Here is a 25,409-nt window from a genome sequence, read left to right on the forward strand (position 1 = left end):
CTCACGACAGTGTGCTGTGCAACATTACATCAGTGTTTACGTCATTTTTAGACTACTAATTATATCTATTCGGAGTAGTATGTTTCTAGATTAGTCAATATATCCAAGTACATGTAGAAAAAGCAAGCTATTAATGCTTACTTTCCTCCGGGAAGCACGTGAAGTGTTGACTCGTGGACCCAAAACAGTTAGTCTATACTGACAGGTGTAGTCCACTGAGTGGTACTACTACGACGGAACAGAAAACATCAAGTTGTGAAGTTAGTGACGTGTTTGTGGAAGACCGTTCGATGAAGAGAAAAAGCAACCAACACAATGAATGTGTATTTGTTAAGGTACTATCTATAAAAATATCTGCACGTACACCCTTGCAGAATGTATTTATTCTTTTGTTTTATGACTCTGTTTACCAAAAATAAAAGCTTCAAATACACTATTAAATAGTATTAGGTACTTCTTGATGTGGGAGTTGTGCACCACAGAAATCACTACTGATCCTCCTCCTCCTCATACTACTATTATTAATAATAATTAAAGTAGTGATAATAATAATTGTAATCGAGTTCGGTGTTGAATTTTGTTATAGATATTTATTTCTTAGGTACAGTCTGTGCTTCACGAGAAATGCACTTGGGGGCTGTATTTTATTAAAGAATCGGAATTCACAACATGGTAATAAATTATTGCTGCTGTTGGCTTAGAAGATTCTGTGTGATTTTCGTAGACTGAATGGATTGCACTACAAATCTGGTTTGTATGTTAAAATGAGATGAATTACAAGATTGGAACTCGGTCCGAGGTGCCGTAAGAGCAAACCGTCTGACAAAATTTTCATTGCAGGATGAAATTTATCCTGGCCAGTGGCTCATCGGCTTCGGTGAATACCGCTGACATCGTAATCTTTTATCCCTCAGTCTGCGTCGTCGCGCATTTTTTGTCAGGGCTTCACGGCCCAATGATTGGAAGGTATTTGTGAACGAAGCTCTTGTTTGCTTATAACGAGACTTAAAGAAGGACGCAGCCGTACCATTGTACAAGAGCATTACCCGAAGCGCTCGTGTAAAAAGGTGCGATAAACTTAAATCAGCTCCATGCTATGCAATACACAATTCAAATAATTTTCTATACCTACGTCTCGCTCGGCATCGGGAACATAAATCCCTTTAGTCCTGAAGATCATATTCTTTTCCTTTTTTCTTTGCCACACTCTCATTCTATCCTGAGTTTTACCATCCATCTTCGCCTTCTCATGGCCTGCCCTGCGTGTGTGCATATGTAACTCACAGTAACTGCTCGCACTGAATTTCTGAGGTATTTATGACGTAACACAGTATCCTTTCAATAGTGTATAATGTAGAATAGCACTGACTAATACACTTTCTCTCACAGAAACTTGAGAAATAGTTTTGATCACGACCACTACTACCTGTAAATTAAACAATATAGGTCGTTCACAGAATGCTGGTTGACACACCAGAATCATCATCGAAGATGTGTAAACCAACTGATGAGCCAGAGTTAACACCAATCTCAATCAATTCAAAGGACTGTCGATAAGGTCTCTTCATCATGGATAGCCCATTATACTCGTGTGTTCTTTTCATCGCCTTGTGTCTGTACTCTGTTTTAAGTGACGCCGCTCCTGTTTTAGCCTTGTTCTTCACTATTCTCGAAGTAACGCCAAATAAAATCATGTAACTCGTACGCCTTACTGTGTTACGCAAGACACAGCCGTTAAAAATACGGCAATAGTAGTGAGGCCAGTACAGATTCCGAATGCGAAATAATTTGGGCGAAAATAAGCGCTAAATGTGGATCAAACATAGTCATTGGTACCTTTATAGAGGAGCAATACTTGTGAAACATTTGAAGGGAACTTCGAGAATATTTCACGTTAATTCCCTTACCATGTCAGAGTATTAGGTGAAGATTTTAACTTGCCACATATAGATTGAGAGACTCGAGTGTTTAAGAGTGTAGTAGGAACAAGGAATCATGTGAAATTGTTATAAACAGCCTGAGGAGTTAACCAGGAACCAACACCTGAAAATGCCATATTATATCTCTTTGTCACCAACGGCCCAAGCTTTACGACTCACGTGGAACAGTGGATCAGTAATCATAAGGCCTTCAAGGCGTTACTGAGTGCTGCTGTAAATAGACCAGTATTGAAAGGTAGGAAGATAATTCTGCTTAGGTAGAGCAACAAGAAATGGAATTCAGATTACCTTCGCGGTCAACATGAAAATATAATCTCCCGCACTGACAATGTTACATAGGAAAAACCTCCCATGTCTACCGCTGTAATTCAGTGGCCAGTTTATCTCGCTGCTACGCAAAGGATTCGGATTCGATTCCCATTACTGCCTAGTAGATAGTGTCGGAAGTTCCATGCGGCTTTTCGCGGATGATGCTGTAGTATACAGAGAAGTTGCAACATTAGAAAATTGCAGCTAAACGCAGGAAGATCTGCAGCGGATAGGCACTTGGTGCCGGGAGTATCTACTGACCCTTAACATAGACAAATGTAATGTTTTGCGAATACATAGAAAAAATGATCCTTTATTGTATGATTATATGATAGCGGAACAAAGACTGGTAGCAGTTATTTCTGTAAAACATCTGGGAGTATGAGTACGGAACGATTTGAAGTGGAATGATGATATAAAATTAATTGTTGGTAAGGTGGGTGCCAGGTTGAGATTCACTGGGAGAGTCCTTAGAAAATGTAGTCCATCAACAAAGGAGGTGGCTTACAAAACACTCGTTCGACCTATACTCGAGTATTACTCATCAGTGGGGGATCCTTACCAGAACGGATTGACAGAGGAGACAGAGAAGATTCAAAGAAGAGCGGTGCGTTTCGTCTCAGGGTTATTTGGTAAGCGTGATAGCGTTACGGAGATGTTTAGCAAACTCAAGTGGCAGACTCTGCAAGAGAGGCGCTCTGCATCGCGGTGTAGCTTACTGTCCAGGTTTCGAGAGGGTGCGTTTCTGGATGAGGTATGGAATATATTGCTTCCCCCTATTTATACCTCCCGAGGAGATCACGAATGTAAAGTTAGGGAGATATGAGCGCGCACGGAGGTTTACTGGCAGTCGTTCTTCCCGCGAACCATACGCGAGTGGAACAAGAAAGGCAGGTAATAACAGTGGCAAGTAAAGTGCCCTCCGCCACACACCGTTGGTTGGCTTGCGGAGTATAAATGTAGAGGTAGATATAAATGAAGGGTTTCCCCTTGGTGGGAGGAGTGGACCGGGCCCCTCTCAACCTCGTGAGGCCGGTTGAGGAGTTGCGGCTCCAAGGCAAAGAAAGCTGACAAAAACCGGTGAGTGCAGTGAGCGCCACTCCATAGCGGTTGGTTGATCCCGATTGACCCATCAGCATGTTATTCTCAACGCAGAGAAATCTTCTGACGTAAATGTAACTTGGGATGTACCCCAAAAGAGTGCTATAGGACCATTACTTTTTACAATATGTACAAATGACCGAATGGATCACGTCGGAAGTTCCATAAGGAGTTTTTCGGATGATGTTGGTGTATAGAGAGAAGTCGCAACGATAGAAAATTGTAGCAAAATGCAGGAAGACCTGCAGAGTGTAGTGACATATGATACAGGGATTTGCAATTGAGCCTTAAAATAAACAAATGTAACGTACTGCGCACAAATACCACTTCAGAATAATGACTAAGAGTTATAACATCCATCAAATGTGTAGGAGTACACATATGGAGAAATTCAAAGTCGAACAATCATGTAAAACTAATCTCAGGTGAGGCAGATGGCAGACTGAGATTCACTGGAAGAATAATCAGGAAATGTAATTCACCCACTAAGGAGGTAACTTGCAATCCATTGTTTCTACCAATACTTGAACATTGCTCATGCGTCTGGGATCGGTACCAGATGGGACTGATAGAGGAAACAGAGAAGATCCTAAAGAAGTGTAGCGCGTTTTGTTAAATGTTAAAGCTCCACGTAGAAGATCATCCAAATCGACTGACAGAAGATGCGATAGAGGCGTTCAGCACCATGGTGTCCTTCGTTATAGCGTTTCCGCTGGCGTACGTTCCTAGCAGAGACTAGGAAATGTACTATGTTTCAATGATCTGACAGCTTCCAGCGACTATGCTACAACTGTGTAATCAAGCAATAATGAACCTTTCTCCCTACGTACATCTTGCGGAAAAATCATGAATTTAAAATTGGATAGATTCGAGGTTATAAGGAGGTTTCTCAGCGGTTGTTCTTCCCGCGAACCATTCGCGACTGGAAAAGGTAAATGAAGAAGTGACAGTAGTACACAAGACACCCTCCGCCATACAGCGTAAGGTAACTTGCGAAGTACAAATGTAGATGTATACATCTTCAGCAAAAAACATTGTTCCCACTTCCACAGCAAATTCAGATGTCATCCACAAATGAACAGTATTTTGTAAATAGGTCTGAACACATAGAAGATAGAACCTGTCTTGAACGTATAGGATTCACAACTACAAAAATTCGTTAGCAATCCTTCACGAAAACAGTACAAGACTGAGATTTTTCCATCTTTGTAATTGTATGATTAATAACTAGTAAACGTTACAAAGCATTACCTCACAGGTTTTGGGGATAGATTGAATTTCGTACCAAATTCCACCCAACCTATAAACTGCAAATAAATTCTGTACATTCAGATGCTACTGGCTGTAAATTCATTCCAACACAGAGCGGATGCGATGAGACCCGTTCCCACATATTTTAAATAAACTCTTAATTTACTGTTTCGTCGATGCTATACCAGTTAGCGTTTACCTCATCATAATGTCGTAATTAAATATGTATGCTAATAAATAACATCCGTTATTAATTTCATCATCTTTACCTAAACGGATAAAGTGTTTATAGAGCAAATGGAATCGCATTGCCCCACAGGAACAGTTAAAGCAAAATGTATAAAACCTCCGAGCCTTTAACCTTTGAATGAGATTTTGTGGCTGAATGTGCCAGTTAGATTAGATGGCAATATGATGGTATAATATAAAAAAGTTTATATTTGATATTGTATATCTGTCACTCGGTATATATATTTTATGTGCGTTTTGCGCGTTGTTTGTGTTAGGAAAGACCATTGACTTTATGTGGTGTGAGTATATGAATAATTTTGAAGAAAGAGTTTCCTAGTTAATGTTACTCAGTTAGTTGATTTGTTCCCTGGATGTAGTATGAAAGTAGGTTCATTGTTGATTTTTCTTTCCTTAATCAGTATGTGAAAAGGGTGCCAGCATAACAATTGACTGCAGCTATTCGCTTGTGTTTATTCAGTTTCTGCTGCAAATAATTTACATTTAATTGTATGCTACTGGCCCCATCAATATTCTTATCACGGAGAACGATTGTGTGTTGCAGGGTAACGAGAAGAACATTTAAGTCGTGTTGTTCCTTTCCTGTGAACATTGAAGGTGTGTTTGTTGTGAGTCAATCTATGGAATTGTTCTTTTTCATATTCTACTATCATTTGAAAGATTTATTTTGTTTGTGAAGTACTTCAAGTATGTTCTCGATATTTGCATTATCGTCTGGCAGAAGCAATGTATCATCAACATAACCCAACGTATTTGCTCAAACTATAATAAACACTGCAGTGAAATTATTCGAAATGTTTAAATTTACTTCAGTAAGGAAGGTAAATGCAAACTTATACCATATTAAAAGGGAAATTGTTGAAAATAACGATGATTAGAAAAGGAATATATCGAATGGAATTAAACGTGCCTAATTATAGAGAGTGTAAGAAAAGACGGAATGTTGCAGATTGAGAATTTATGTAAAGTTTTACAGTGCGGTAGCTATGCAAAGTACTGATGTGTCATTCTGGTACAGAACAAGTAACGCCAGTACGAAGTGTGATTACAATTTCAGCAGTACAACACATTCAGAAATTTGTATTTTTATTAATGTTGACGTTTCTGAGATCAGTAAGAAGTGACGGCGCTTATGGAACAAAAGTGGTGTTAACGAAAGGAGAGCGGATGTAAGCAACAGGGCTCCCAAGAGAATCATAAATATATCCTATGAAATTTACGGCGGAAGATCGACATGGCCACAGCATACATTTATTAGTTTCTAGTTGAAGATAATCGTCTACGAGGTGAGTCTTATGTGGTCCTGTGTTGTCATCTCGGTTCTAGACGCTTCAGATTCGAGTCCTGCCTCGGACATGGATGTGTGTGATGTCCTTAGGTTAGTTAGGTTTTAGTAGTTCTGAGTTCTATGGGACTGATGACCTCAGATGTTAAGTCCCATAGTGCTCAGAGCCATTTAAACCATTTGTTGTCATCTTATAAATGTAATCATCATGTGTTTTGTTGGTATCAGGACATACACACGTGAAAGGAGTCCACTCTACATCCTCCACAGTCCACCTAAAGATATACCACGCCAAACCCGGACACTGTCTTGACCCTAGGAATATCTTATACAGATTTATCTTAGACGATAACGTGTCCTTGTCGCTCACCAAATCAAACCTCTCCCATCTTACGAATAAAACCGTTACTCGTCTTTGAGCAGGGCAATTATCTAACTATCTGTACTTCAGAGTAAATGTTGACGATCCAGTGCAAACTTCATGTGATGAGCTATTAGATGAGCACATGTGGATGGTACTTCATAAATGTATTATTTTCATAAGGTCTGCTGAAAATAATCGGTGATTCAGCTGCAGTGGACCGTAGTTAATGGTGTGGACTATTGGCGGTCGCTGTCAGAACGGGTCGGGACAGTGTTGTAGCCGCTGGAGTGCTCGTTATTCCTCGTGTTTTACTGTCCCTGTTAATACACAGCAATAAAACAACTATCGCACTTCACCAATCTGGGACCGCCCTAGTGAATTGGCACGTAAAATTCCACTTTAAAATTATTTTGTTTGTAAGGGGAAACAAACCGACGCTTCCCATCCTCAATGGGTATCACATGAAAGACGTGACAAGCAGCATTTGTTTGGGTTGACTCCTCTTGCATAATGCAAAAACGAAGTCGCAAATATTTGTCTAAACACCATAGAAAATGTGGTGACCACTCTGGGAGAGACAACCTGTATAATTCCTGGTACGTAACAGCAAGTATCGGTCATCTATACCTATTGCTAAATTAAAGTTCCTCGCCGTGTTTTTCTGTATGTATGTGAAGCCTAATCTCAAGAACTACTGTAGGGATTTTGATACGGTTCCGGATTGTTTGTATAATACAGAGTGTCCCATTTATCTTGACCATCCTAAATGACTGTTTTTTGTCCATATGCTAATTACAAAATGTTTCAAGCAAATGTTCTTTAGCTATCATGGGGACATGAATCAACATAATTGCCTTCGTTGTAGCTTTGTTTTTTACAAACATATGAACAGCGGTATGACTTTTTTTAATGGCACCCGGTATGTCTTTCAGTAATTCGTTTCCTCTCCTAAAGACCTATTCAAAAATGTACCACAGTATACAATTCACTGAAACACAACGTTATTAATTACATAACGCAACACTGACTTTGAGCCCGGGATCGCAAAATCGTCCATTTGCTGGAGTTGTCATAAAACAAATGAAAACCAAGTAAAAACGTAACACAAAACTGACTTTGACTCTACCGTACCATTTCCCATAAGTAGAACATTCAAAGGTGCTCATAGTGGTGACCGTGGACACCGATATATTGGTGCACTCGTTGAAAGAAATAATTATTCACTGTTTCCTGTGTTGCATGCTAGAGAGAATTACAAGCAAGCACGAAACGTTCTTGCATGTCCTCTGGAGTTGTTGGAATATCGCGATAGACAACGTCTTTAATGCATCCCAAAAGAAAAATGTCCAGAGGATTTAAATCAGGAGACCTAGCAGGCCAAGTACCTGCTCTTCCTCGACCAATCCATCTGGCAGGATACTTCAGTTTAGAAGACGACGTTCACGCAAGGCTTTATGTGCTGGACATCCATCGTGTTGATACCACATAAGCATTCTGCTTCTTAGCGGCACTTCATCCAGAAGAGGAGGAAGAATTCGTCTGAGGAAGTTTGCATACGCTGTGCCGTTTAGACTACCTTTGATGAAATGAGGGCAATTAATAGTAGTTTCAAGCATCCCACGCCAGACGTTAAGTCTCCACTGACGCTGATGTTCCACCTGTCTAAGCCATCGTGGGTTGTCGCTGGACCAATACTGCATGTTCCTTGTATTTACCTGTCCTTTGTTTGAGAAGGAACATTCATCGGTAAATAGAACATTGGAGAAGAAGTTCGGGTTGGCTAAGGTTTTCTGCAGTGCCCACTGACAGAACTGTACACGATTCTGGAAATCATTCCCATGCAATCGTTGATGTTGGTGTTCAAATGGCTCTAAGCACTATAGGACTTAACATCTGAGGTCATCAGTCCCGTAGACTTAGAACTACTTAAGCCTAACTAACATAAGGACATCACAAACATCCATGTCCGAGGCGGTATTCGATCCTGCGACCGTAGCAGCAGCGCGGTTCCGGACTGAAGCGCCTAGAACTGCTCGGCCACAACGGATGGAACCAGTCACGTGTAAGAATACGATGTACACTGGTTTTAGGAATACCAATCGCGTGTTCAAGCTGCCGTGTGCTCACATGTGGAGTCACAGCAACCGAAGCGAGAACAGTAATTCGGCAGCTTCGTCTGTGCGAGTGCTACGACGATTGCGTTGTCGTTGGTTAAAACTTCCCGTTTCCTGAAGCGTCGCAACAAGACGAGAAAACATCGTGTTCTTTTCAGGATATCGCTCTCCGTACAGCTCTGCTGCCTGAGTTGCATTTCGCCTACCTTCAACAACAACAACAATAAAAGAAACTTTATATCGATGCGTTTTGTAGGAAGGACAGCCTTTACTGTATGGCTGCTCTCCACAACAGTATTTAAAAAGACTTAACTACTGTACTAAATGTATCTATACATAAGAAAACAATATTGTAATTACTGTTGCGCTAACTTACATTCCTCATAGATGAGTAGCATTTCTACCTGCTCTTCCTTGGTATACATTCTACTCACACAACTCTTCAACTGACGATGGTTGGCGGAATGACGGATGTGCATTCAACTTATGTTGACATTTGTTCTCTGTGAACGTCAGGAAGAGGATGTGTTCCATTACCCGAGTACCTGTACTAAGCGCTGGGGGCGTCAACTTCAGTGTTGTATTATGTAATTAATAATTTCTGTCAATAATTTCAGTGAATGGTACAATGTGATACATTTTTGAATAGGTCTTTATGAGAGAAAATTAATTACCGAATAAAAAATACAGGGTGCCACTGAAAATAGTAATACCGCTGTTCATATCTCTGTAAAAAAAGACCTATAACGAAGGGAATCATGCCGATTGATGTCCTCCTGATGGCTAAAGAACATTTTCTTGAAACGTTTTGCAATTTTCATCTGGACAGACAGTCATTTAGGGTGGTCAAGATAAATGAGACACCATGTATACTGGTGATCACGGCATTTTTCGCAATTGCTGAATATATATGGCAACTGTACATACATACTAAACCCTTTCTTCTCCTTCTCTCTTTCATCTCCTTTTAACCCTTCTCTTTGTCCATTTCCTCCTCCATCCCTTCACTCTCTCTCTGTGCATCACCTCCGTCCACCCTCTCTCTGCCCATTTCCTACGCCCCACTCTCTACGTCCATTTCTTATCTGTCCCCATTCTTGTCTCTCTGATCATCAACCCTGTTTATTGTTTTTGCAAATGAAACCTTGATTGGGAACTGAAGTCGCTTAAAATAAATCGATCAGTTGATTGGGATAATCTATATACGGGGTATGAGACATTTCTCCAACTGCTCGATCTGTTAGGATATTAGCGTCTATGACAACGTTTCGCATATTTTTAGTCTGCGAATGGATAGAATAATGAAGTTTTTGACGATTGACATTCCACAGTACTATTCTAAACATAAGCTGATTAGCCATAAACACAAATTTCTGTAAAATCGACAGTGTAGAAGAGTAGAAGACCACTCATGATCGGAATACAATTTTTGTTTGAATATATATTTAAGTAGAAAGTTAATATAGGAAAAAATATTGTGCAGTAGTTTACTTGGGCTACTGTCATAGTGGAAAACGGCTGCGAGAAAGAAATCGAACACACACAGTTTGACTGCACAGCGCAGTGCTCGACAATCTGGAGTAATGGTCTGGGTGCCATTTGTTCTCTTTGGTTGTCATCCACGGCACCTTGCAGCACAACGGTACGTCGACGGTATTCTACTCCCCGTTTTGTTGCCCTTTATGGGAAGCCGTTCTGTGCTTACGTTTTACTAATGTAATGGCCGCCTGATACGGCTAGTGTTTCTACTGCTTCCCTTCATGCTTGCCAAAGCCTGCCTTAGCCGCAAGTTCGACGGATCTCTTCGCATTTGAGAATGTTTGGAGCTTTATGGACAGGTTCCTCCAACTAGTTAAGGATTTTGACCATCTAGCGTGCCAATTGGAGACAATTTGTTACGATAGTCCTCAGGAGGGCATCCAACAACACTACCAGTCAATAACAAACCGAATAGCTGCTTACCTAAGGGTCAGAGGTGGACCAACGCTTTATTGACATGCCCCGTTTGTGAAGCTTTTTCTCTTGAATAAATCATTCAATGTTTCTAAAATTTTAATCATTCGTTTGTCTGTAAATGTACATGAGATCCACCGATTTCGGCGAAATTCGAATAATTCCTGAGTGGTGTTTCTTATTTTTTGTTTATTTATTTATTTATTTGTCCTATCGTGTACTTAACGTTCGTGTCCACTCCTTTTCGGTTTCCCAGTCAGTGATGTTTTTCATAATTAGTACCTAATGCAGGTAAGTAATTAGTATTTGGATAGGCTCCTGCGTATATTGGTCGCACAAAATGTTTAACAGTTACACCGTCATTCTTTCTTCATATTTTAACTGAAAATATCCTTGGGCTTCATATTATATTGCGAGAAAAGGTTTGTAAGTCTGTTGTTGTCTAGGTTATATCATACACACGCATTTGATATTCTGCATGTATTTTTATACTACATGTTAAATTATTTTATGACTTGTGTTTAAGTAATGTGAAAGAAAACATCAAAATATTTTACCTTTCTTAAGGCATCTTATTGGAAGCAAGATTAGAATCTAGACAGCACTGTCATGTCGGTCGACTTTTAAACAAATAACGAACATCAATGACAGTAGGTTACATTGTTTGTGTTTATGCAGTGCTACTGGGTTACCCTTTAGCTTTTTTTGTTCATTTTGTTGAACTTAAAGTAACTGTTACATGAGAATACATATAGTTTTTAAGTTACATTCATTATATTACAAAAAAATTTATATATATATATATATATATATATATATATATATATATATATATATATATATATATATCCACATAGCATACGCTGCCCTTGTCTGTCTTTTGCAGTACAACTGATATTTCGCTGTAGTTTGTCATCGGTAACTAATATGCATTTTTCTGACGTAAACAGTGGTACGTTAATCATGTTTATCGTTTCTTAACTAGATTATTCTAAGTTTTTGCGAAAAAGTGTATCTGCCTGTTAGTCGAGTGGCCATGACGCCATGTTACTCATGATGGGCGTCCCAAAACTCGTGAGAATCGGAGGTGACTGTAGCTTTTTTTGACTTGCTTTGTGGATCTTCAGACAGTTCTTTCAGAGCATAGAGCGTAATTCCTTTAAATTGAGCTGTGTATTCAGTTAATATTTTCCTTCACTCCACTTGGACTTTGGGTGTGGTGGTAACAGTATGAAAGGTCACGTCTTTATGAAAGTTGACTTCTTGTGACCGTGTTTGTTTTAATATTAAATATGTTTTTAAGGATTCTGCCTTTAACAGAACACAATATACCGTTCTTTCTTCGCCCATACATGTTAAATGTATCATAAACAATGGTAAATTGCATAGAGATTTGACACCATGGAACCTACAAATAGTAAATTACACCTGTACTCCAAATTCAAGAATTCCATGAAGTCCATCGCATCTAACATGCCCTCTAAAATATGAAGGAGGCACATTTCTTACCAAACTACGCTACTAACATAATAAACGGACGATAAACATAATTAACATAGCGCTGCTGAAAGTAAAAAATTAACAAATAAACTGTAACAGTAAAATAAATAGCATTAACATAGAGCAAAATGACTCAAACCGTAATATATTTATTTATGGCTTAAAAATTTGTTTTCCGTCTATATAAATCTCGGTATTTAAGAGAAACCCTTAATGGCTGAAGGTAACAAACTATTCAGATATCACCTATACTGCAGAAGATGGACAGTTAACACACATAATTTTGTTAAGACTTTTGAAATGTAAGGACGGCTATTCTAGAACTACATGAATTATCGCGTAGCAGTTACTTGGCTTTCGTAGAAAGCGATGGTGAAAAATCACCGAAACTTGTATGGGTATAATACAAACAAATATGTTTTTCTCGGCGTAGAATTTTTCAAACCGTATTTGCATCAGTGTCTCTTATTCATCAATATGGTTAGTTTCCTTGTAGGCCTACGAAATAGTACTTCAACCTAGCGTTCTACAGGAATTGTACACCATGTCATATTTAACAAGTAATTTTTCAAATGATAAATCTTAAAGCATCTTTTGTCGTTGTTAAGTAAAATTGATGTTGCTGAGCACACATATCCGATCCCTGTCTACTGCGAAACCGTGTTTTGCTGTAAGAAATCCTACACTGACGACATGTCACAGTCCTTGCGTGGTCTGTGGAGCACTTGTACTTGCTGCCTCCCTCACAAAGTGGAAAGCTCGTCACGGCTAACGCAAGACCAGCGAATGGAACCAGGAAGCACATATCTGGCGTAGTTCTCTCGCACACAGCTTGCATTATAGAAAGCTGTTCTCTGCTTTGTCAACAGCCCATGACTGTCTTTTTATCTCTTCGGTGGGATTTGTGGAACAATGAGGAGAACTCAAAAAAGACTCTTCTCCAACAGGAAGACACGTTTTTACTAGTTATCAGAGATCACCCGAAGATACTGTAACACGGCGCAGTATCCAGACCATTAACCATATCACTTTCTATGTTAGGTTTGCTATAAAGATACAATCCAGCACCTCGAAGGTGTTTTTCTTCCTCGATATTTGCTCGATACTGTAGAGGAGATGGGACAGTGATCGTTGATCATGAGGTTATCAGTGGACATCTTCAAGGAACATAAAATCTCTCACTTCTTCACAAGGTCTAGTTGGTGACATCGTGACGTGATAGTATTTTTAATATTCCTAATGAAACTCTCGGCTGTAAATCAACTGATCCATTCTCTTAAAATCCCTTTATACAATTGTTGACACAGTTATAGTGGATTGTAATTAATTAAGCAGAATCGAGATCTAAATTTTGGCTCTGATTTCACATACGTTGCCTCTCATCCACTCCATCCACCTACAGCTACCCTGTTGCTTTAATATCATGATATTATATATTATTTATATTCTGCATCTACACCTAGATGACTACTCTGCAATTCACACTTAAGTGCTTGGCAGAGGGTTAATATAACAACATCCATACTATTTACCTACAGCTCCACTATCGAAAAACACTTGGGAAGGACGAACACTTAAATCTTTCCGTATGTGCTCTGATTTCTCTTTTTTAAAAGCGGTGGTCATTTCTCTGTGTGTAGGTGGGAGGCAAAAAAATATTTTTGCTTTCAGAGGAGAAAGTTGGTGACTGAGATTTCGTAATAAGATCTCGCCACTACGAGAATCGTCTTTGTTTTAATGACTGCCACCCCAACTTGTGTATATACCTGTGAGACTATCTCACCTTTTTTGCGGTAATACAAAACTAGCTGCCTTATCTGATCTTTTTCGATGTACTCCGTCAATCCCATACGGTGAAGAACCAACACCGTGTAGCATTACTTAAGAATGGGAGGGACATGCGTAATGAACGCTGTGTAATAGATTTGTTGCATCTCCTAAGTGTTCTGCCAATAAAACGCACTCTCTGGTTCATCTTCCCCACACCACCATCTGCGTGATTTTTCCAACTTAGTCTGTTCGTAATTGTAATTCCTAGATATGTAATTGAACTGAGAGCCTCTAAATTTGTGCGAGTTTTCGTATAACCGAAATTTAACTGATTCCTTTCAGTAAGGCACTCATGTGGATGATCTCGCACATGCATGCATGTTCCGAAGCAACATTGAATCGTAATTCGGAATTAAACAGGTACTGCAATACCGTATTTCAAGAAAATTTCTGCCCTGTACGAGAATATACGAGTACATAATGAATGCACGGGTATATGTCATCGACACAAGGCTGACGACATATGGAAGGTTGGGTCTGGCTGTGAGTCGTGCCAAGACAGCCTATAGTCAGGTAACCGCTCGCGATAAGCAAGAAATCCCACTTCGAGTCCAAGTCGGGTCCAAATTTTCGTTTTCGTCATTCCGTTATGCAGCTGACGGTTATCCATATTCCGAACTGAGAATACATTTCACATATTCCAAAATGGCTGTAGTCACGGCAGTGCCTGTTGTTTCGGACATGCATGCATTTTCTGAAGGAACACAGCATAGTAACTCAGAATAACATAAACACTGCAATACCGTAATGATGTCTGACTTTGCTGACGAAGTCCTAACCTCATCTCTGCGTGCACCGTTTCATCACAATCGAAGTGAAGCCCTCGAAGGTGTTCCTGAAGTTTTGGTTACAGATGAAAATCATGTGGGATCAGACCGGGATATGGAGAACTATCGATGACAGTGAACCTAAGGTGTCGGAATGTTGCAGATGTCGCTGTGCTGGTGTGTGATCTGGCATTGTTATAGTGAAGAAGACGATATTCTATCTTGGAATAACACTTCGAATTTGAAACTCAATTAGAACACACTGTTTCCCATTTGCCGATATTGTTACGTTACAAACCGTCATGTTACACGCTACAATTCGGAGCCCTCTAGCGGTAGAGGGCTGCAAATATGTAGGCATTAAGAATGAATATAACGTTTTATTTAAAGAGATTTAAGAGTTTTCTCTCTAAAAAATCAGAAGGGTTACTTTTCAGTAGAACCTCGTATATGGTTACTAAGCATGGAGCTATTACATTAGCACACTCGGAAAGGAATCTAATTAGTATATAACATTGACTAGAAAACTTGCCTTTACTGAGTGAATGGCATGCTTTTTCCGTTGCTTCTGCAACAGTATCCAGAACTGTTTTGTGTACCATGTGCGACCTACTCGTCTCTTACCAGTTTGCTCGGTATGAGTTTCTCAGTTGCCGTCAACACTAACATCTTGCCTTTACTTACACAGCTACTTTGAAAGGAATGGAGACTGTCTCTTAGGAAGGCTTCAAGCAAAGTTTCATCCGATTGTGAAATAGGTATATCTTGCATTTATTGTTGGTGAATTAGGATGATACGGATTGTCTTGCTACAACATGCATTGTGGTTACTAATCAATTTGTTCGTCATAATTCTCCCTATTCGCTCACGATTATTTGTTGCTAAGAGTTCAAGTATGTTATCGCAGCCATTTAAACTTCGAATGGGCTCGTGAACTAATTGCTCACAACAAATTTCGGAGAAAGCATTAGTATAATTTCGGACTACGTTTTATACGTACCTCCGACATTAAACATTTATTTTCGCCAACATGTAGAAAGTGGATCGAAGTCACCATAACTATAATTGTATGAATAGGGTAAGACTTTTCACTATTCATTGTCAAAAAGCTGTAGCTACTCCTGATCTATTTTACTGTAAGAGATGTTGGTCTTCGGGACATCACTTCCTCCATTCATTACGAATTTCTGAAGAGCTCTATCCCCCTTGTAAATGGGAGAGACAGCATTTTCACAGCCCCCTTTCACAGAGTCCAATGCCATGTGAAGTCGCTATCAAAATATATCCTACTGAACCTGTAAGTTAATTATGCGCAGTGCTAACTAATATGGAGCCTCTGACTCGGTGATACAGGGAACACGGTTCATCACACCTTTGTCACACTTTTGCGAAGCAAAATACTCCTACTTTCGGTGATTTCAGAGGGGAGATGAGAATTTGGCGGAATATGTCAGGAAGTCTTTTCTCAAAGTATTTGTGTGCAGTGTAGCCATGTATGGAAGTGAAACGTGGACGATAAATATCTTAGACAAGAAGAGAATAGAAGCTTTCGAAATGTGGTGCTACAGAAGAATGCTGAAGATTAGATCGGTTGATCACATAACTAATGAGGAGGTATTGAGTAGAATTGGGGAGAAGAAGAGCTTGTGGCACAACTCGACTAGAAGAAGGGATCAGTTGGGAGGACATGTACTGAGACATCGAGGGATCACCAATTTAGTATTGCAGGGCAGCGTGGAGGGTAAAAATCGTAGAGGGAGACCAAGAGATGAACACACTAAACAGATTCAGAAGGATGTAGGTTGCAGTAGGTACTGGGAGATGAAGAAGCTTGCACAGGATAGAGTAGCATGGAGAGCTGCATCAAACCAGTCTCAGGACTGAAGACAACAACAACAATATCTTGGGAGGGGTCCATAGCTGTGGTCTTGCGGTAGCGTTCTCGCTTCCCGAACACGGGGTCCCGTGTTCGATTTCCGGCGAGGTCAGGGATTTTCACCTGCCTCGAGATGACTGGGTGTTGTATCAATACCATTATTCATCCCCATCACGGTCGGAGGATGGCAATTGCAAACCACCTCCAGTAGGACCTAGCCTAGTACGACGGTGCGGGTCTTCCGCATCGTTCTACTACGGTCTCTCATATAATATGGGACTTCATCATCATCATGTTCGCAGAAGGGGCGGAAGGGAGAGGAAAATTTAGTCATATTCTGTAAAACAGACATTTGTTAACATCAGAGTTCTTCCCTCAAGAAGAAACAGATCTAGAAGTATGGTACCTTAGGTTGAAATGGGATTTGCACTAAACAGTCTTTACATTTAACATCAATATGAATTCTCTGAATGACAGCGATACTTCAGGAGGTGTAATAAGCTATGAGTCTTCCAACTCATTATCAGGCAAGTGACAGAAAACAATCCGAGGAAATTACACAGTATTTACGTACCAGAATGCACTACTATTAAAGGAGATTTGAAAGGGACAAAAATCTAAGTACACCACAGTTACCAATTCTTAATACCTTTAATAAATCTCGAACTAGGGTAACCTTTTCCGACTTGTGGGCGTTCATTCTGCTCAGAAAACTGGGAATAGTACAGATACATGGATCTATCGTATTTGGACACCAGTTACTGAAACAACCATCAAAAGGCGTTATAAAACTGGCAGTGTGTGACACTCGCAAATTCAGACACACGTACAGCTCACTGAAGTGAGGCTTTATTGATTGGCGAGCCTGTTAGTGGAAAACAGAATGTGCTCAAGTCCAAAGTGGTGACTGCTACTACATAGTTCGGCAAGACCAACCTGCTTTATCATACGCGAAACAGATTAAAATGACCAAAATGGAAACGGAATTTAATGAAAATTTGGTGGAAGCGATCAGTAAATAGAATAACCTGAGGAAATGAAATTATATAAGGGTTCAAGGGTCGCACTGGTTGTTCAAAAAATCGTTCACTTCAGACGATACAACAGAGCGATACTCAATTAGTAAAGGCAGAAGCGAGTCCTCAACACAACTAACGAACGTTCTTTAAACGGTGGTTAAGCTTCAGGCCTAGCTCGAAGTATGAAATCATCAAAATTCCATAAAACAAAGGAAGCATATATGCAGCTTTTTCGGAATAAGTCTTGACTGTTAATTTAAGGAAACGCGACGATTGCCTACATTGCAATATGAAAAGCTTAAAGAGTCCCGAACAAAATTGAAACTTCTACTAAGCGTACTCCGAGTAGCACGATACACAACGGCGTCCTCAAAAAGAGCGTCCTCAAAAACTTCTCTAGTCGCCCTAATCAGCCACCGTTTTCCACCAGTTCTTTATAGGGTGGGAAAATAGCAGACCATTCGGAATGACGCTAAATAAGCTTTCCACGGTCGAAAGGATGTTAAAGAAGGTGAGCTTCCGTTGTCCTGGACCAGCCCTGTACACTATATAAATTTGTGAATAGAAATTCAATTGAAAATTTCCACAACTTTACACGGTGGGTGCGTGGGTAATCTAAAGACTCTAAAAGGGCTGGATGTTCTTTGCTCTTGACAACACAAGCCTACATGCATACTTGAATAGGATGTATTGGACATTTCCAAAGACTCAGACATAAAGTATATAAAACCACCCTAACAGGTACTGGTGCAAATTCTCTTTCCTTTACCCACACGTATAGGTGTAACAGTGATTGTTTATGATGAAGATTACTTGCAAGGGAAAGGGTTGCTGATGTGAAACACAAAATAAAACAAATTGGTCCCTATGAATTGTTTCTCCAAGCACAGGATAGAAACATTATTAAAAAAATAGCAGAAAACTAGGCTCTTAGACTAATTCCAAAGCACACAAGCTATTATAAATAACATTTACATTAATGGGAGATGTAACAGGCCCCTTTCAAGGGTATCTATTTAAAACGAGGCTCAAGTGTTATTTGAACTTCAAATCTGTGCATACATCACATATCATCGACTAGATCATAACATTCTAATTAAAATGCTGTAGTTGAAGCCAATCAAATTTATAAGATGCTATCAACGTTTATGGATATCACCTATCATTTTGTGAGGATTATGCCTTACCATATGTTATACACTAAAGTCTTTCCAAAACATTCTATAATCTTTGATTTTGTCAAAGTCTACATCTGTACACAAGAACATCGAATAGCTTATACGATGTGTCCTCGTTCCGAACACTGTACAGACTCAAAGAAAGAAAATTCAATTGTAGCAGAAAAGTAATATTGTCCTTCATTAAAGTCGTCAGGCGCTATTCCACTGGCGTTTCGGCACACATTTATAGTTTGGTTTTTGCAAAGTGCAGCTGGAGTCGACTCACACAAATATTGCTCATCACGTTTTACAGGCCACACCCATTCTCGACGGAAAGCGTTGGTTTGTTTCTCGTTACAAACAAAATGGTTTTTAATGTGGAATTTTTCGTACCCCTTCTATAGAGCGGTCCCAAATTAGTCTAGTGCGATATTCATTTCATCGATATGTATTAAGAGGGACATTGGAACAGGAAGAATACCCAGTACTCCAGCAGCGACAGCACTGCCCTGGCCCACAGGCACTGCTACCGCCATATGGCAGCGCTACTGAGCCGCTGCTGGAGTATTGTTAATTCTCCCTGTTTTACTGTCCCTGTCAATACACGTCGATAAAACGAATGTCGCATTAGACTTATTTCGGACCACTAAAACTGCGCTTTAAAAATCGTTTTGTTCGCAACGAGAAACAAACCGACGCTTTCCATCGACACCAGGCGTCACGTAAAAGATGTGATCAGCAGTATTTTATTGGGTCGACGGCAGCTACACATTTCAAAACCGAAACAATAAATATGTCCCGAAACACCAGAGAAAATACGTCTGATGTCTGTTAGGAGATACACAAATACTTAGTTTCCCAAAATTTTGTATTTTGTAAGAACGTGTCTCACTATTTCATATCAGGCGCACGAGGCACATAAAAAGGTTTCACAGGTGAAGGAAGATGTTATTCCACGGTCTGCATTTTAAAATACTGTATTCCGCACTATCACTTTCGGGCATGGCCCAGTTTCAAGTGTATCTATAGCAACAGATATAGATACGTCGTTCTCGCCTGTTACTATAGGTGAACTAGGAAATGCAAGTAGTATTTTAAAATACAGACCGGTGGAATAATGTCTTCCTTCAAATAGCCCACCTATAAGAAAATAAGCTTCGCATGTACTTTAATAGCTAGAATGCTTTTTTAACCATCATAAGCCCAAAATCTTGATTTAATTGCCAATAATGTGTTTGACATCTGACACAAATAAACAGGTCATACCTCAAGTTCAAGTTTCCGGGATTGTTTAAATGATCATAATGTTTGTTTTGTGCCTATAGTTCATAATGAAAGTATAAAATGGGTGTGATCTCACCTAATAGCTCATCCTGGGCCTTATATAACTCTTGCAGCTCGTTGACTTTTTCGGCTAAGTTTTTAATTTCTTCCTCAGCTTCTGCTTCTTTCTTCATCAGAATTTCCATTTCGTATCTGATGAGCGCCTGAAAACAACCATACTATGTTTAATATTGCAAATATAACGATGGATAGGATCTCGCTAACACTATCAAACAAACTGCACACGTAATTAATTCTTGACACTGGTGGCAAACTGTGAATTTCTTCAAGAAGGATGACCACCGTAATTGTAACGTAATAGCCCCTACGAACTTTTCTGATTTACAGTAAACACACCAAGTACAAAAGGGTAACACCTCCTTCCGATTTTTGTGCGTATGCCATATCCTTTGTCACTAATGAAAGCAAGTCCTGTGTAAATGTTAACTTCATATAGCGAAAATTTATTTGAGTCCACAATATGACCACTCGGGGTTCTTTATGTCGTATATTCGTGTCGGTATAAGTTCCAAGAAGAATACGGGTAGACATCAGATTGTTCGTTAAACAGAAGGAATAACGTTGACGGAATATGCAGAGCTCTTCCCAAAATCATTTTTGCTTTAGTAAGAATTTACATATTTTTCACAAAATTTGTAACGATCGACGATATTTGGGGTGATAATATAATTACGCCTATAAATTAATGAAACCAAGATTATGCAGTTACTTCATTTCTTCCACACCGCTACTTTTAAGCACAGTTATACACACTAGAAGGAGAGCTTAATTTTATTCGCTTTTGGATTGGGTGTTGTGTTGTCGTAGTCATTTCCTCTCATCAACATCGACGTGCATGTTGGCGAAGTGACATCAAATATGAAGATTTGCACATGGCGTCAACAACACCAGAAGAGGTCTCCCTCCCAGTAATGCCACAATTATGGTCATTGTCTTGCAAATATATTTAAGTAGTTTTAGTTCAACAGTAATAATTTTCGGGCACTAGGAAAATGTTGAGAAATATCTACACAACTGGACTCACGCTAGATGGAATTATGTGCTGATTCCACATTAAAAATGTCTTAATTTCTACAGTTGGCATGCATACACCTACGAAGTATTTTTAAACTGAATCTATAGATCTTACTTACCACCATCCTTTAGCACGATGAAGCTTGTAATTTAAACATCATTCACTGCATACTCACTGTAAAAATATTTATGTCACGACGATTCATGAGGTCGAAACTGCATATTTTATGTAGTTTCCGCGCCCAAGTCAAAGGATTGAATGACTGAATCAAAACATCTACAAACAGAGGGGAGAGGTAGGTCGCAGTCAAACGACCTACCGACGAAGAGGTCATTTTAAACGTAGTACATTCTCGTATTATAAAAGATAGGGAAGAAATCTGCGGTTTCGTGTAGAAAGGCTGCAGCTCAGTAAATCCTAAATCTGAGTGAAGAGAGATGGTGTTCAACACTGACACCTCTCGAATTCGATTTCATCGCCTAAACCACTGCGCCACCAGGCTCGGCCTTCATTAACAGAAATTGCTGGTGTCTTTGAAAATTTTTAATATGCAAGTAGTGGAAAAGTGTGAAGTCCATTCATTTACACGACGAAGGATTCTGAGCTGTCAAGTCCTCTTCACGTGTTAATTGTAGAAATTGCTTCCAAAGCCGCATAAATTATTTCGCAAAGACAGTGCTGGGTACCGTCCATTGGCGAGATGAAGATACGTTACAATATTGTCTACAATTCTTTGTCTAGTGGTTAGCGTCGCTCTCTGTAGCTCGCGGGTTCCGGCTTCGATTTCCGGACGGGTTAGAAATTTTCTTCTCTTCAGGATTGACTAATGTGTTTACTTAATAATTTAATCTCATCTTCATCGACACACAAGTCACCCAAGTGGCGTCAACCAGACCAAATTCCACTAGCAAAGCACCTTAGACGGTGTCTCCCGGACAGTAACGCCATACGAATGTTCCATGACAATATTGGCTCACAGGTTAAATCGCTACCCCTGCACGATGAAACATCTCACGCCATTTCTTATCAATTCGTCGACTTCTTACTTCAGCCGATTCACATGACAGTCGAATCGATATTGACGTTACTCACTTAATGGTCATCACTGAAAGGCGGCTGAACGAAATCAACTGACTTGATTTTATTCTAAATACTGAAACTAACTCAACAATCAAGCCCAGAGAAGCACAAGTGGCAGACCATTAATTGTATCATTGTATGCCCTATGGTGTCATTCGGATGCAGTATGGAGAGTCATGGGGTCAGCAAGCCGGCCTCCCGACCATTGTCGGCTTCCCATACGTTGGATGCGCTGCTTCCCATTCAAATAGATCCGCAGTTGGCATCACGAAGCCGACTGGACCGTATTTAAGATCTCCCATGACAGAAAAATTCCCTAGCAGTGCCGATAATTCAATCCAGATCCTCTGTATTGCCGTCAGGCGCGCTGGCCAGTCAGTTATGTAGACGGAGTGCTCATTATTTATTTATTCGAGCCAGAAACAATACGATATTATGTAATTACCATTGAAAGCCAATTAAAGAAAGAATTACCAGGCTACAATTACTGTTGATCAAAATCTTGCTTCTCCATCTGCCTTCGGGTTAGCAAGCAGAACATCTTCTTGTGTGGGAGATGCAGGGCACAGCTGACACTCCAGTAAGTGTTTTATTGTTTGTATTTTTCTGCAGTCACAGTTGTCATCCACAGGGAAGTGCCATTTCTGGAGATTACTCTTGGATCTTCAGACTGCAGAACGATGGCGCTTGAGTGAGGTCGACATGATCCAAATCTGTGCGTACCCAGATAGGTTTTCCGAAGGGAAGGGGGCAAACAGAGTTATTCGAAAGTCGTGATGACCCTGCATAGACGACTGGTTTAAAGAGTCTGGTACCTCAGGAGTAATTCAATAATCAAAATGGTTAAAAAGCGGACTGATTAATGTTACTTACTCCTATAACTTTTACAGGCTGATTCCGTGATGATGTTACAAACTTGCAGGAGTGATAGTTAAAGATAGTTTATCAATTTGAGGTTAGGGATCCTAGTCCAGAAACGACCGAGTCGAAAGTTATAAGCAGAAACCGTTCTGATACTTCTTACTTCGAACCTCTTCTACTGAAAGTTCTTTGCTTCCTGTTCCGGCGTAACGTTAAGCACCGGCACGTCGGCCAGGTACGTTACAGCAGAGAGGGCTGTGAGATTACGTCAGCTAATAGTATGCTGACGAACTCCTCTCTACAACGACATGGAGACAGGAGCGGCCTCTACACGAAGATAATATAAGCGCCGCGCCGCCTAGCCGCGGCCGGAGATGAAGACGAGCCGTCCTCCGAACGCTACAGCAGTGACTTTGAACTGCATTGTTTTGCTTGCAGTGGAATTGTATATACTGAAGGACATTGATTATTTGTATGTCACCATTTGTTTGTGACACTTCTTTTTGAACATGTAGAGTCAAGTACTGTTATTTATCTTACTGTAATAAACGTCATTAATACGATTTGCTTGATCTGTTGTCTAGCGATCCGAGAAGGCAGGCTTTCCTAGACACCGTATATTAGACGAGTGGGCAGAGCACAACACTTCCCATATTTTGAAGGTAGTAATATGGACCAAAGAAAGGCTAAGGCGCAGTATACATGGGTTCTATAGTACGTAGATTAAGAGCTATGACAGACTTTCCACCTAGTGCGAAACAAATCTCTTCTACCGATCAAGTGACTATGTTTACTAGACAATTTTTTGTTGTTTTGGTCCATACTACCCGCTCCCAAAATCGTCACGGCTTGCAGTCGAAGAGGTCCGCTGTCAGAGATATCACAACGATTTTCGTTTATAACTTTCAACTTGGATCAAGGTCCCATACCTCAAATTAGTACATTTACCCTTCTTCGTCATCAACGAAAGTTTGTAACATCAGCACAGACTCGAGCTATAAGCGGATTATAATGAACGCCAAGATCCGCCTGTATGTTTTGAGTTCCTGCTCCACGGTTGTGCATTGCTGGTTGCATCACAACCCCTCGAACACAACCGGTAGTGCAAGAAGATACAGCTTCACCACAGCTGATAAACATGCTTTGGAGCTTGTGCTGAAACGAATCGTAAGTCATGTAATATAAGACACTGTGCTCTTCATTTTTATTGTAAACACAAATGTTGAAAACGCAACATACATTGTGTTAAACGAAGTATCCACAAATAATAATAATCCATCAGTCGTGGAGCTCATTGGTATTTCGGATGCATGCAAGGTCTTGGGCGCTTGTTTTCAGTTAACGATGATTGAGGAGAAATTATTAACCTAATGACACCAGAATTTGCTCCGTATTATGGATGTAGTGTTTCAAAACGCGGAATTATTTTGTTTCGATGGTGTAGAGACGAAATGCAGCATTAACATAAATGTGTGATAATAGCTGAAGATTTGTCCTTTGTCCTTATAAAGGTAAACAGAAAAATGAAATAATTTCCAATATTTATATGATACGAAATGCGCAATATGAATCCGATCCATTTGGTAAGGTGTCTGCAACAGTTAGAACTGATAATTATTTCCTGGCAAAATTTTCAGTTTTCTAGTCCGATTTGTGTACTTTCGATGTCTTACCTCTTTGAGTACATCAGTGATTAGTTTTGTCAGAGTATATACGTTTGTAACACTAAGCTTTCGTCACCAGCCTGAAGCTGTGCCAACCATCGAAATTTTAACGGTACGTCATGGATTACTGACCTATGTTATGTCTTGTGTCATGCTCATGAATCTACTTACGCTTATGAACTACAACAACCTCTTCGGAAAACAGTATTACTGCCAACTGCAGCCAAAATTTTAAATAATGTCGACATATACGAGGGTTGGAACTTTAATAGCACAACTATTTATTTACAGCTCGTACAAAATAGATACGTTTTTCAAAGTTTTACTGAACTTCAAAGAGGTCACCAGAATTATGTATAACCCGTTGGCAGATATTGGAAGTTGGAAGATACTGTTAACAGTGCCGGTTGTGTTGACAGTTCGAGCGGCGTGGTCTATTGCGGGACGAATTTGTAGCAGTTCTGAAGCGAATGCCGTGAAGCGTTTCCTGCAGTTTAGAAATCGAGTTGAACTCACGAGGGCTTAAGTCAGGGGAGTGCAGTAGCTGGTATAGCACTTAGCAGCCCCATCAGTCAAACAAATCAGTAACAGCTTGCACTGTACATGATTGAGCATTGTCCTGCAAAACGATGGACAGGTCCTGCAGAAAGTGTCATCACTTCTGTCTCTATACTGATCGTACGTTGTGTTCCAAAAACGAAGAGCATGAAATTGTAATCTTGTTACA

The 25,409-nt window shown here is 40.0% G+C and overlaps 1 protein-coding gene across 1 annotated transcript in view; it reads right to left on the bottom strand.

Annotated features, from left to right (window-relative positions):
* Positions 1 to 25,409, bottom strand: part of LOC126298894 (uncharacterized) — a 629,072-nt gene that overhangs the window by 217,781 nt on the left and 385,882 nt on the right. Inside the window, exon 4 of the mRNA XM_049990433.1 lies at positions 20,079 to 20,205. Coding sequence (XP_049846390.1) covers positions 20,079 to 20,205 — 127 coding nt within the window. The remainder of the gene's footprint in view (positions 1 to 20,078; positions 20,206 to 25,409) is intronic.

This window comes from Schistocerca gregaria, chromosome X (genome assembly GCF_023897955.1).
Source record: "Schistocerca gregaria isolate iqSchGreg1 chromosome X, iqSchGreg1.2, whole genome shotgun sequence".
Lineage (NCBI taxonomy): Eukaryota > Metazoa > Arthropoda > Insecta > Orthoptera > Acrididae > Schistocerca > Schistocerca gregaria.